Source organism: Typha angustifolia, chromosome 14 (assembly GCF_048772165.1).
Source record: "Typha angustifolia cultivar Huaian chromosome 14, ASM4877216v1, whole genome shotgun sequence".
NCBI lineage: Eukaryota > Viridiplantae > Streptophyta > Magnoliopsida > Poales > Typhaceae > Typha > Typha angustifolia.
In genome coordinates, this window is record NC_133252.1 from 479846 (window position 1) to 493643 (window position 13798).

General features: G+C 36.9%; 3 protein-coding genes across 8 annotated transcripts; 2 read left to right on the top strand and 1 right to left on the bottom strand.

The window, feature by feature from the left end:
- Positions 1-1298: 1298 nt before the first annotated feature.
- LOC140776177 (UDP-glucuronic acid decarboxylase 6-like) lies at positions 1299-6743 on the top strand. 3 transcript variants are annotated; one of them, XM_073119793.1, is made up of 13 exons: positions 1299-1443; positions 1850-1950; positions 2160-2246; positions 2868-2955; positions 3553-3644; positions 4388-4452; positions 4530-4618; positions 5033-5110; positions 5235-5328; positions 5498-5564; positions 5659-5722; positions 5835-5875; positions 6166-6743. In XM_073119793.1, the coding sequence occupies exons 2-13, from the start codon at positions 1861-1863 to the stop codon at positions 6355-6357; spliced, it is 1047 nt and encodes a 348-aa protein (XP_072975894.1). In that variant the 5' UTR covers positions 1299-1443; positions 1850-1860; the 3' UTR covers positions 6358-6743. The 3 variants fall into 3 exon arrangements, with proteins under 3 accessions (XP_072975894.1, XP_072975896.1, XP_072975897.1); XM_073119795.1 differs by having other exon boundaries at positions 1398-1548; XM_073119796.1 differs by lacking the exon at positions 1299-1443 and adding an exon at positions 1570-1713.
- Positions 6744-7185: 442 nt separating this feature from the next.
- LOC140776175 (glutathione hydrolase 3-like) lies at positions 7186-11305 on the top strand. Of its 3 annotated transcripts, XM_073119788.1 has the most exons (7): positions 7188-7397; positions 7462-7784; positions 8824-9342; positions 9630-9865; positions 10031-10295; positions 10673-10810; positions 10929-11305. In XM_073119788.1, exons 1-7 carry the CDS (start codon positions 7292-7294, stop codon positions 11211-11213), a joined length of 1872 nt encoding a protein of 623 aa, XP_072975889.1. In that variant the 5' UTR covers positions 7188-7291; the 3' UTR covers positions 11214-11305. The 3 variants fall into 3 exon arrangements, with proteins under 3 accessions (XP_072975891.1, XP_072975889.1, XP_072975892.1); XM_073119790.1 differs by lacking the exon at positions 10929-11305 and having other exon boundaries at positions 7186-7397; positions 10545-10683; XM_073119791.1 differs by lacking the exon at positions 7188-7397 and having other exon boundaries at positions 7644-7784; positions 8841-9342.
- Positions 11306-11690: 385 nt separating this feature from the next.
- Positions 11691-13425, bottom strand: LOC140776178 (ATP synthase small subunit 6-A, mitochondrial-like). Of its 2 annotated transcripts, XR_012106845.1 has the most exons (3): positions 13216-13311; positions 13081-13123; positions 11691-11911 (listed from the first exon to the last, which is right to left on the bottom strand). XR_012106845.1 is itself a non-coding variant. In XM_073119797.1 (2 exons), the coding sequence occupies exons 1-2, from the start codon at positions 13334-13336 to the stop codon at positions 13077-13079; spliced, it is 168 nt and encodes a 55-aa protein (XP_072975898.1). In that variant the 5' UTR covers positions 13337-13425. The 2 variants fall into 2 exon arrangements, 1 of the variants encoding a protein (XP_072975898.1); XM_073119797.1 differs by lacking the exon at positions 11691-11911 and having other exon boundaries at positions 13077-13123; positions 13216-13425.
- Positions 13426-13798: the final 373 nt, after the last annotated feature.

A 13798-nucleotide genomic window follows, 5' to 3' on the forward strand; every position in this document is an offset into this window, starting at 1 on the left:
AAGGGTATGAAATCGTCTCAATCAGATTGTAGGAACTTCCTACAGCCTAGGTAGGTGTGTGATCTAAATTATTTTGGCTGGCAGGCCTACGTTGGAAAGTTTATTTTAATAATGTTATCTGATGATAAGATTGGGTGCTTCAATTAAGCCATACGTGATTGGCGTAGGTGGGCCCTTACTTCCTTAGTTAAATGATTACTTTTCAACCTTATTTGGGGACAATGAAACCTAATCAATTTTACCAAATATTATGCTGAATTGTCCCAATTGGTTAATTCTTCTCAAAAGAAAGAAAAGAAAAAGGCCCAATTGGCTAAGTGGGCTCTGACCCCATACTATTGATTCAATCTAATATTGGGCTCATCCAAGTAGTTAGGAGAAGCCCACCATTTCCATTTCCTACAATTGGATCATGGGCCTCCTTAGGTTTAATTTTATATTTTTACAAATTAAAAAAAAAATTGGGATTCTCAACAAAATTATACAAATAGTTTTCTATCTACTATATTCTTATACTTGGTTATATCCACCATTTAATAATTTTTTAAGAATATTCTTTTTTTTTTATCATTCATGAGCCTGAAGATTATATATGGACTCGACAAAAGGCCACTCTCCCTAAATACAGAGGCATTGCGTTGCCAAACAATTGCTTTGAATCTAATGCCGCCGAGACTTTCTCTAAGTCGTTGCGTTGTCAAGCTGTTTTTCCAAACTAATCACATCGTCGAGCCATCAACCGAATCAAACTAAGCCACTATCTATCAATTCTACTAGAGTTGGTTGGTTTTTAGAATAGTATATTGGTATAAAGTTAGCATTATAATATCTTATAATAAAATTGGGCCACATGAGCTACCATTCTAGTTCGTTGTTTTAATAAAAATAAAAAATTCCATTCATAGGCGACCACGGTTAGTTGTTTTAATAAAAATAAAAAATTCCATTAATAGGCAACCACTTTTAGCTCAAGTAATGTGTAAACAAAAGAAAATAAAAATTAAGGGTAAATTATATAATTTGTTTTGATTTCAATTTATATATTCTCGCAAAATAATTTAAGTAGTTTAGTCATTTGTATTATTAGTTCTTTATAAGCTGTAATTTGCCTAAAAATAAATATACTAAGAATTTGTTAAATAACAAATAATTGTTACAATGTGGGTAACGGTAACACAAATATTTGATATAGCTCTCATCCAACGGTTTACGATCGAAAGCACGAATCTTGGTATGTGTCGGTGAGACAATGTTCTTACCTGGCGCCAGCTCAGCTACGGTACACTGGCAAGTGTAAATGAAATGATAAATACTCGCGAATTAAACCGCTTCCTTGTTTTCCTTTGAAAAATAATCCCCAATCCCTTCTTCTACTCCTTCCTCTTCCTATTTTAATCGCTCGAATCGCACTCGTAAACCCTAGATTTCTCCTCCTCCAGTAAGGTAACTCTCCTTTTCTTCGTTAAGTCCGGTAGTTTCGGATCTGGCGTCGAGATCAGAGATCGTTGAGGCATCGTTCTCGAGTGCACCTTAGCGTGAATCCGAAGTGTAGTATATTCTACCGACCTGAATTGAATTTCTAGGAATTTTATTTTACCTAACGTCTGGTGTTTGTTAATTTCGGTTGGTTGGATCTATATAAAGTCTTGGATCTAGAGGGCAATTCTGTCGGTAGAGTAACGTGTTCTATTGTTTTTGGAGTAGAAGAAAGAGGTTTTTAAATTTATATTTTTTTATTGTTGCATATGTTTTAGTATGGTGTTTGCTACGATCTTTTTGGATGTGAAATATATTTCTTGAATGGAATTAGATCTAAAGAGATCTGGGTGTTGTTGCCTTGTTCGAGCAGAGACCGCATCAATGGCGAAGGAATCTGCAAATGGTGAGCAGAACAAGATCACGAGGCCGCCACCGACGCCATCTCCTCTTCGGTTTTCTAAATTCTTTCAAGTAAGTTAAGTTTACTTGATCTACTCCCAATGAGAGCCCTCTAGTTTCTTCTGTGTATAGGTTCTTCTTTCATGTTTCGGTTAATTGGCTTTGTGCATCTATTTATCTCGGAATTTTTTAGATCTTTATATGAGCTGAACAGATCTTTGATCCCTGATATCTTATCTTTGAATCAGCACACTTAGTTTACATGTTTTTACATGTTACAGGCTAATTTACGGATATTGGTTACCGGGGGAGCTGGATTCATCGGGTCCCATTTGGTAGACAAGTTGATGGAAAATGAAAAAAACGAGGTAATGATTAGATAGACCTTTTGTTTCATGCGGGTGTCAACTGTAATGCGCATGGCTGTATAGCATTGATTATATAATTAATGTACTTACTTCATTAGCATCAACTGTCGCCAAAAAAATAAAAGGTTAATTGTCCTCTGTAAGTTTGCTAATTACAGCCGAGATCTATCTTATGTAATTGCCCTTAGGCACTTTTGTCCAAAAAGAAAAAGAGAAAAAAAGAAAGAAAGGTATATATATCACTTGAGGTGCTATAGTATGGTACATCTTTTACACCATGTTTGGATGGTGAGAATAGGAGAGAAAATAAGAAGAAATAAGAGGAGAAGAAAAAAAAAATTCTTTGTTTGGATAGAAATTTTAGGAGAGATTTGAAAATAAAAGGAGAGAATTTTTTTTGCTTCTAATGGCCACTTCTTTTTCTCTCTCCAGAAGTGGAGAGAGAGAGATAAAAGAAGATAAATATTAAATTCATTATCTGAATCTCTTTTCTCCTTTTCTCTTCTTTTTTCTCCTGTTCTTTCCATCCAAACATAGCCTTAGTCTTCTTTTTTTTCCTGAGAAGTCCTTTGTACTGCAGTATTTTTGTGTTGCCTAATCTTTTCATGTTTAATTGTCCAGGTCATTGTTGCGGACAATTTTTTCACTGGCTCAAAGGACAACCTTAAGAAATGGATTGGTCATCCAAGATTTGAGCTCATTCGTCATGGTAACTTTCTTTGCTCAAACATTTACTGATGTTTGCAGTGATATTACTTAACATACTTCAACTTTGATACCCCTCAAGAGGCTACTCTACCCGGTGCACTATCTGAACCAAGTAGTTTACAAATAGAAGAAGCTAGCTAAAACTGTGACACTTGCAAACTTATGTTATTTGAAAAGAAAAAATATATAATGTATGGGTTAAATGGCCTGCCAAAGCTGGTGTGAATTAGTAGAGGACTGCAGAGGACAGATAACACATTGAAAATATGTTTAATAAGTTGAAGCAGTTATTATGTGAAATATAATTTTGGTGTTGGTAAACATAAAAGGGGACTGATTAAATGATTAGTTGAATGAGATTGTAGGATTCAAGTTATTTCATATTTGTTCCCAGCCATTTGGAAGATATCAATAACCAAGCCGTTTACTACCCTTAGCTGAACAATAGGAGCAAACCACTTGAATAAGAAAGATTCAATCTTCTCGTTGGGATACTTTTTGGGGAAATTGTTAAAAGTGCCCTTTAATATTAGTCAATGTCCAATGAATTTCTTGTCTATATGTAAGTGCTAATATTTTTTCTCTATTTTGCTTTCAGATGTTACGGAACCATTGCTGGTAGAGGTTGATCAAATATATCATCTTGCTTGTCCTGCTTCTCCAATATTCTATAAATACAACCCTGTAAAGGTATGCTCATTTTAGATAGCATAACCAAGACGTCTTTGTGAGTAGTGTGTGATTCCTAATTACTTGATATCCTTATGTTCTCTATCTCAGATGGAAAATTAATGACTCGTTATAATGGAAATCTTTCATTTTTTCACCAAATTTACTATACCATTGTTGTTCACTTGAGCTATTTCATTTGCAAATTTTACTTAATACTATTTATTCATGACATGATAAAGCTACAAAATTGTGGCTTTGGTAGCAGAGAACAGGAATATTGGTAACCTAGCTCATTATTTATTTGTCTAAGCTGACTCTGCCCTTTATTTACCTAGTCCTAGTGTCTATCTTCCTAATTGAATTTTGTTGTGGATCATAACTGAACAGAAGATTGAACCAAAGTATCAAACATTTTCCACCTTTATTACAAATGTTGCTCAGGATCTCTGCTTTAATATACTGATCTGTGACAACACTCTTTCATTCTTTAACTATTGATATTTCAAGTTCTTTCCTAGAGTCTAATCTGGAAAAGATATTGATAAAATCATTTATCTTCTAAATATCTAAATTTTTGTTGTTTTCTCGCGAAAAGGATATATTTGTCCAATGCCAAAAGATCCTTTGTGAAAATAAGTCGACACTTGTGACTGTTCAGCGGCTCATTTATTATATATTCACTCTAAAACCTATGATAACTTGCTTTCTATTAGTGGTTAGTGATGAAGCTGGAATTGATCATGTGCAAATTGATTTTATAGACTATAAAGACAAATGTGATTGGCACATTAAACATGCTGGGGCTTGCGAAGAGGGTTGGAGCTAGGTAAGTTATTAATTTTATTTATTTCTTCAATATGTCAAAAATGCTACTTTGGACACTGATTCTACATTTTCTTATAGGATCTTGTTGACATCAACCTCAGAGGTCTACGGTGATCCCCTTGAACATCCTCAGACGGAAGAGTACTGGGGCAATGTCAACCCCATTGGTATGTCACATTCATCTGAGTAACTCATTAATATCTTTTTTCGCTGTTGAGGACGGTGGAAAATTATAGCCTAATATATTTCTATGTTTTGGGAAATTTCTGCCCTTGTCAGTTTATAGAATTGAGAATCAGTTGATATCATTCAGTCATTCCTCTATAATATAAGCTAATCTGTTTAAAGCGAATAAGCCTATGCACATTCTCTTCCTCATCAGACTATAGGCATCTTGCAAACTTTAACATACATAACATGGCATTTTATTTCTTACTTTTATATATGATACTAAAGACTGCTCAAGAAATTCTCTTACATACACTGACACAATAAATTAATATATATTTTACTTATGTATTCTTGAGTTTGGCGTTATCCTTTCAGTAGCTCTAATTCTAGAGACTCTTCCCTGTTCTTAGGAGTCAGGAGCTGCTATGATGAGGGGAAACGAGTGGCTGAGACTTTGATGTTTGATTATCATAGGCAGCATGGCATTGGTAAAATTTGTTCTGTACTTCTGTCAATTGGAACTTATGAGTTTGCATCTATAGCACATGTCACTTGTTTCTTTTAGGAATAAATAGGAAGTTTCTAGTCAATAACAATCTTCTTCTGTGACAGAAATCCGAATTGCAAGAATTTTCAACACCTATGGACCACGTATGAACATTGATGATGGTCGTGTTGTGAGTAACTTCATAGCTCAAGCACTTCGGTAATTCTCAATGTCTTTTCTGTCTGACCTTGTTGTGTACATCTCTTCTGTCAGATAACTTCTGCATTCTTCTTGTTAGACATAGCATAATCTCATTTGCTGGAACTTTCTCATGCAATCTCTTTATGTTCATCATCCTTATGTTTTGCACTGCACTGTCATTGTATAGCGGTGAACCCTTGACTGTTCAAGCACCAGGAACACAAACACGAAGTTTCTGCTATGTTTCTGACATGGTATCTTTTTCCTTTTCTGCATATCTCACTACTACAAATCTCAAGTTTGGCCCTGTTTTTGGAGTCCATATCACTTAACCTTTTCAGTCTATAGGTTGATGGTCTTATTCGACTGATGGGAGGGGACAACACTGGGCCCATTAACTTAGGAAATCCAGGTAATTGTAGCATTATTGAATATGAGGGACCTTTATTTGCTCATTGAGATTTTAACCACTATTCTTTTGTAATAATTCATCTCTAATAATAACCTGTTCTCTGACCCTGTAGGTGAATTCACTATGATGGAGCTTGCTGAAACAGTCAAGGAGGTTAATACACTATTTCTTTCCTCCTGCATTTGCAATTAGTCAATTAGAAAAGGATTTGCCATGCATACTGTGACTGACCATAGACTTTGTATGTTATGATTATGACCTATTAACAGTCAAACAGTATCTCACTGCTACAACTGATGGATTTTCAAATATGTTTACATTCTTGAAGTTGATACTTCGTGTAGATTGTGCCAATAAGCAAACTAAAGAGCCCAATAGTGGAAATTATGAAACTACTATAAGAATAACAAAATCTGATTAAACTTCACTGCTGTTATTTTCAGTTGATTGATCCAAACGTACCTCTGAAGATGGTAGACAATACACCTGATGATCCACGACAAAGAAAGCCAAACATTACAAAGGCCAAGGAGATTCTTGGTTGGGAGCCAAAGATTAAGCTTCGTGACGGCTTACCACTGATGGAAGATGATTTCCGGCAGCGTTTGGGAGTTCCCAAGAAGCAAGACAAATGAACCCAGTTTTATCTATGCTCTGAATCTTGTTCGGTTGCATTTGGTCCTTCATCTACGCCGCGGTATGCCCATTGGACTTCCTCACAATAAGTTGTTGCATAGTGCTCTACAGCAATAAAGTGATACAGTATAAGGACTTCATTGATTATGTAAAAGTTGTACTAGGGTTACAAACCTTGTTATTAGTAGCTTAAAATCGTTTACTTTATTTTTTTTTTTTCTTTTCCTTTTTTGTGTTGGGGGGGTGCTTCGTTTTCATTTTTCGCCATGAATGGCATTTTGAGTTGATTACAGTAGTACGTTTGGAATTCTGTGTAAGCTTGTGGATTTTGCGGTGCTACCCAAATAGTCATAAGTCATATGGGATTTCCTTTTTTCTTTTAAAATCGTTGGAGTTTTTAATGGGGATGTATTCCATTCCACAAAGATCTGTATCAGTTGAAGTGTAGACCAAGTGAAACGAAAGAGCCCAGTGAACCAAACTAGCCTAGAGTCTTTCCTTTTGATGAGTTATCAGATGGAATGCATCGCAATGCAAAATAATATTTTATCTCATCCATCTATCTCACCTTTCTTTTTCTTCTTTTTTGTAACAAATGCAAAATATATTATCTAAAAAAGACACAAAAATAGGAGATACCTGAATTATCTCCGATTCTCCCCACAACTGAGGTTGAGGATGTTGACCAAGCTCGCAGCCTCTCTTCTCCTAACCTGGTGATTAGATTGAAGTGGACTGGTTCACTTTTTTTCAAAAAAAAAAGACTGGCTCACTTTTTATCCCCATATTTTCCAAGAGCCTTTTTTTTTTTTCTCCGTTAAAATTATTCACGAGTTCTCCTCCAATCCCTGTTTAAAGTTCCCCACTACGCTCACTTCCAAATCCTGTGGCCAAAAAAATTAATAAGTAAAATTTCGCGCTACGCCATCTCCGATGGCGGCGCACGACGACCTCGAATCCTCCCTCCTCGGATATCGTGCGCTGCCTCGGGATTCCTCCGCTCGCCGGCGAATCTGGACCTTCTACGCCGCTCTCCTCGGTAATATGTCCTCCCCCTCTTTCTCCTCTCGCGATCTCTTCCATCTGACGCGATCCCTCCGCAGCTGTGGGGATTCTCCTCGTCGTCTTTCTCCGGATCGGCGACAACCGCAGCAGCGCGGAGATCGCGGGAGATCCGGCGTCAGTGGAGTCGGAGATAGGGGTGGTGGCGGCGGACGACGGGAGGTGCTCGGAGGTAGGCGCTGCGGCACTGAGGAGAGGAGGGCATGCGGTGGACGCGGCGGTGGCGGCGGCGCTCTGCCTCGGCGTCGTACATCCAATGTCGAGCGGGATAGGAGGCGGTGCATTCATGATCGTCCGGTCTGCGGATTCCGGCGAGGCACTCGCCTTCGATTCCAGAGAGACGGCGCCCGCCGCAGCCTTCCAAGTAATCTCTCTCTTCCCTCATTCATTCGTCGATGCTATTTCCTTTGTTTTGCCGAAGTTGCCCTTGGACGTTATTTTAATGGCGACTGTATCCATAGCATAACTAGCGGATGCAATAGGATGGATTAATGATTTAATAGTTTATTCTGGTTTCTTTAACCACTTGCTCATTTGTTACAAGTGGTTCTTTCTGCCACCAATTGGAAAAATATATATATAGAAAAGATGCGATTAAATATGATGTAAAGAATAATAGGGATAATTTTTTAATTCCAGGTTAAATATCATTAACAGAGAAATAAATTATCCCTATTAAAAGAGTACTCTAAAAAACATCATGAAAAGAGAGACGAAAACAAGATTTGGGTATTCATATATTTTTAGCTAATCTCACCATGATATCTCAATTTGGCAGAAGTTATCAAGATTTTGCATATATTAAAATTATTTGGCTTAGAAGGAGTGATAAATGGGATAAACTAACCAAGTGTCTTTTTTATTAAAATTCTATAGAAGAGTATTATTTAGAACAGATAAGCTAATGTTTGGTTTAATACAAATAGTTGCATTAAATATAGATGAACGGAGAAGAATGATTTAGTGTTAATTACTTCTAAACTATAACTCATTTTCACATATCTCTTACATTTTTTTTAGATATATAATCCCCATAACTATCTATATAAAAAAATATTTTTCTTCCCGGACGATGCTACCAAAAAATGGCCAGTTATTACATTACCTTAAACTTTTTTCTCTTTCTTTTCTTTTAAAATTAGGATAAAATGATCGCATAAAATTAATTATGTAATAGTCAAATAATATTTTAAAATAATCTAATGGATAACTAATGGAAGATGGGTTAATGTGTCACAAAATATAAAAAAAAGGAGATTTATGTGAAAATAATTATCTCAATAATTTATACTGCCACTCCTAAATAGTTGAGACTAAAGGTCTGATGCTATTGTTGTATTGAAATGAATATAAATGCTTATTCAATATATTTCTGATTTTGTTTTCCACTTACACTGAAACAGAACATGTATGAAAACAGACCATCATCTAAGGCCAAGGGTGCACTCTCTATGGGAATCCCTGGGGAGCTAGCAGGCCTTCATGCAGCTTGGGTGAAGTATGGGAGGCTCCCATGGAAAGATCTCTTCGAACCAGCCATAAGACTTGCAAGAGAAGGATTTGTTGTTGTGTCTTATGCAGCGGAAGCCATTGAATCAAAAGGTGATGATATTTTAGCTGATCCTGGATTGGGAGGGGTTTTTGCGCCAAATGGGAAGTTACTGCAAACCAATGACACTTGCTACAATCCTGCACTTGCTGAAACATTGGAGATTATATCAACTCAGGGACCAGAAGCATTCTACAATGGAAGCGTTGGAGAGAGTTTCATCAATGATGTGAGAAATGTTGGTGGGATTGCAACAATGGATGATATCAGAAAATACAGAATAGAAGTCAAGGAGGCAATGGCTGCAAATAGCATGGGATATACAATACTCGGTATGCCACCTCCATCCAGTGGAACTGTTGGAATTGCACTTGTAAGTTCTTTTTGCCTTGTGATCCTGACAGCATTATTTTGTAGTCTTCAACTTTCATTCTATCACTCAGTTATAGTATGTACCATGTAGTAGTTGTGAGTTGTGACATGTTTAGTTCATTCATACATGCTGGATGTGCTTTTTAGTTTACTTTAATGGGTTGTTCTTTATACTGCCTGTTGATTTTAGAATAAAAGAGAATTTTCTGATATGCAAACTTGTTACTTAGATGTATGATCAATCTCCTTATAAACTCTTAACCAGAGATTTTCTGGTGCCTTAATTAGGTCCTGAACATTTTTGATAGCTACAAGTCATCGGATGCTGCAAAAGGATTTCTTGGCCTGCATCGACTTATTGAAGCACTGAAGCACATGTTTGCAGTAAGGATGGATCTCGGCGACCCTGATTTTGTCAATGTCACAGAGCACGTTGCTGACATGCTTTCTCCTTCTTTTGCTGAGAAACTTCAGCAAAAGATTTTTGACAACACCACTTTTAGCCCAGATTACTACATGGCAAAGTGAGTTTTCTTACTGCTGTCTTCTCTCACTTCTAGTATTCTTGTGGCTAATCACCATATCTTTGATGAGCAAACTCTATATCTTTACCTGCCGATATCATCTATATTTCTTCACAAAATATTGTTACCGGATATGCTGCATGACCCTGTGTAGATGATTTCCAGATGGAGTCAGTTAAGAGATCATGGAACCAGTCACCTTTGCATAGTGGATGCTGATCGCAATGCTGTGTCAATGACGACCACTATTAACTCATATTTCGGAGCTAAAGTTCTCTCTCCGTCAACCGGAATTGTTCTGAATAACGAGATGGACGATTTCTCTACACCAGATGATGCAACTCCTGATCATCTTCCGCCGTCACCGGCAAACTTCATCGAGCCAAAGAAAAGGCCTTTGTCTTCTATGGCACCGCTCATTGTTCTCAAGGTAGCAATCCCTTTTCCTGGCACTTTATAACTAACAAGAAGATCTACAACTTTTTGCGCCGAACTTATCATTAGCAAATTCCACTCCCCAATAGAACTTAATCCCCATCTAACTAGTAGAAACTTATTTTGTTGCTTTACGCTGTGAATTATGCATTTATGTACGTCAGACTAGTTCACCATTAGGCTTTTGTTGCACTTGAGAGCTTTACAAGTATACATTTTATAGCAATTATTCATCATATTCCAGGAGTGGATGGCATAAAATTTTTATAGTGATTTCGGCTGTAGCAGAGTCGTAGTCTTGCAGTGAAAGATGAAAACTTGGTCACGATCCGATGTGTCCAAGTAATATCAATTCTTGAAATATTCATGCAGGACAATCAGCTTGCAGGAGCTGTTGGTGCTAGTGGAGGAATGAAAATAATTCCTGCAGTTCTTGAAGTTTTCTTGAACCATTTTATTCTGGGCATGCATCCAGCAGATGCTGTTCGACATCCGAGGGTTTACCACCAGGTAAATACATCATCATCTTTCGCGTTCTTCTTCGAGTAAATCACTCAAAAACACTTCATCACAGATTTAATTCGCGGTCGTACTAAATGTATTACCTGTAACTATGTACCCGGTACAGCTGATACCAAACGAAGTGCTTTATGAAAACTGGACTATGGTAGATGGGGAACGTTTCGAAGTGCCAGAGGAGGCAAAAGCATTCCTGGAGCAGAGAGGTCACCAACTCTCGAGTGTAGGATTAGCTGCTGTCGTCCAGCTCGTCGCACAGGACTTACGGTACCCGGTTTTAAGCAAGCACACAAGAGATAAGAAGCTGGGAAAGAAAATTAGTAATGGTGTCTTCCATGGGATGCTCACTGCAGTCAGTGATCCAAGGAAAGAGGGGGTCCCTGCTGGATTGTAACGTTCAAAAAAAAAATAAAACATCCTCAGATAATTGTGATGCAATTTATGCTAATCTCTTTGATTATTATTAATTTTTCTACTTTACCAAAAGGAGATCCAGACTGGAAAAAGGCACAGAAGGTAAACAAGGGCCGAATGCGGCAGATTAACGTTATTACTGATGCTAAGCAACAAATACTCATGTATTCATATTAAGTCGTAACAGTACCAGCAGAACAGAACACCAAGGTTGCTTCACTATTACAAATATTACATGCTCAGGTGTACCTTCAAAACGATCAAGTTCACCAACAAGCATTAAATAAATCAAACTATATCTTGCACTGTTACTTCAAGAGAATCATATATAAATATGGCTTGGACTACATAATCCCTTTTCACTAACATTTTAAGTTCAAATGACAAAGAAACTTTGGCAAATATGTGGCATGATAGGAATAATAAAAAAGGAGCAGGCTAATAAATGAATAAGATATAATGAGAATCTTAGCTTGGATGATGGCAAGCTTATAAAGCACATAGAGTAATCCCAATTTTGGAAGGTCAATTTATTCCAATACAATGTATTGTATTAAGATTCAAACATCAAATCAAAAAGAGCCAAAATAAGTTCATCCTAATAACATCAGGATAATGGCCGACTGCGTTGCAAGAAGAAGGCTGCAGCAGCTACAGAAGCAGCCCTTAGAAGTTCACCTAACAAATAAGAGGAAAAAAGAAGGACAAACTTAGTCTAATTATAGTTGATTAATTTTGAAAAGCAATAGTGTTCAATATGTGTACTCAAATAAAGAAAATATAGAACTTCAAAATGCCTACCAGACGATGTCTCCTTGACAGGAAACCACGACAAAATGCACACCAATCGATCACAAACCCTACAATTTTAATTTGCTAACATAGGACTCCTATATAATGCAGACTTAAGTATAGTTTCAAAACTATGCTACCTCAGTATAATAACGATTAGAACTTACAACTTAAGTGGCCCATAACAGTAGTATAGCTCTAGGAATTACACGAGAGGCAACACTGACAATAAAATAAAAAAGGGAAGAATTTGATGAATAAATTATGGAGGCTTTTGCAGTTTAATTACAGAAGTTATTTAATTTGCAAGATTGAGCTTTTGAAACTGAGGACATATATTTTTTATAGTCGATTCATATTTTGCTATAATGAAATGCAAATTAGACGCCTTTATTGCCAACTAAAAAATTACATGCAATTAAGTTGCAAAATGCCCTAAACTATGGGGCGCAGTTAATAAGTTAGATCAGTGATGATAAAGTGGCAGCTTCATAAGTTCATGAAAGAATAAAGGGAAAATAAGGAGGTCCACTTGGCACAGGAGGTACCAATTATGTTTTGATGTGTAGAAGAAATATTCCTCTTAGATAGAGATGATCAAAGATTTACTAATACTTCAACTAACTAAAAGATTTCACTGATATGAGCAACTGAACTGGAGGTCATCGTTATGACATACTTCACAAAATATGCTAGATTTGCATTTCATTGTTTAAATATTTCATCTTTCAACACCAAAAGTTTAAAGAGATTGTCATGTTACACCCAGAGTTATGCCGCCCAAGTGTTATCCCAATTTATCCTTCCCACGGTCATGAATCACTGCCCTCTTCTGCCTAAATTCCATTAAGCCACCTCAAACCCCTAATTGACCGGAGAAACCTCTCTTTGTACTTACTCCATACAAGTCCTTCCATCGAACATTTAACCAAAATCTCGTTACAAAACTTAGATCTAGATCAAATCAACCAATTATAATATGCAATGCCACAACAAATCTAAAAAGCAAAATAGGGTTAGGGTTTGATCGGAAAGAGGGAAAAGATCCAAATCACCTGTTGTGCTCCTGGACGAAGCGAGAATTCTTGGCGTCCTCCTCTGCCAACCAATCGAGAAGAATAAGATCCAAATCCTAATACTAACAAAAAAACCGAAAAAGATAACAAAGTGAAAAGGAGAACAGAATTGACCGGTGAGTCCAGCAGTAAACTTGGTGATCAGGGCTCCGGTGATGGCGAAGCCCACGAGGAACGGCCACGTGCGATGAAACTCCCGCTTGAAGAACACCGGCCACGGATCGAACTTTCTCATCTCTTCTCCTTCTAACTCCAAATCCCACCGACGGCTCGCTCGATTAGAACAAAGACGAGACGGAAAGAGACACACTTAAATCATACCTCTCTTCGGCCTTCGGAGGTAGTTGATAGGGTTCCAAATTGGGCCTCTTCTTTTAGTTGGGCTCAAGCTTCACTAGCCCAACCTTTAAACTAAGCTAAATTTATTTAATCCAAAGAAATAATATGATAAAGATTCTAACAATTCTTTTCTCTAGAAAAACTAAAACATAATAGTGTCTCTCTAATACATAAATAAGTTAATCCTTCTCATATTTATATGATCTTTAGTTTGAAAATTATTACTATTATTTTTTGGGGGGTTGAAAAATAGTGCTTAATTATTCGCTCTAATAGTCGTCAGGAGATGACAACTAAGTGTGATGGCAATCTATAGAGATTAGGTTCTTTGGATTAGAAAGGGGGATGTAGATAATGC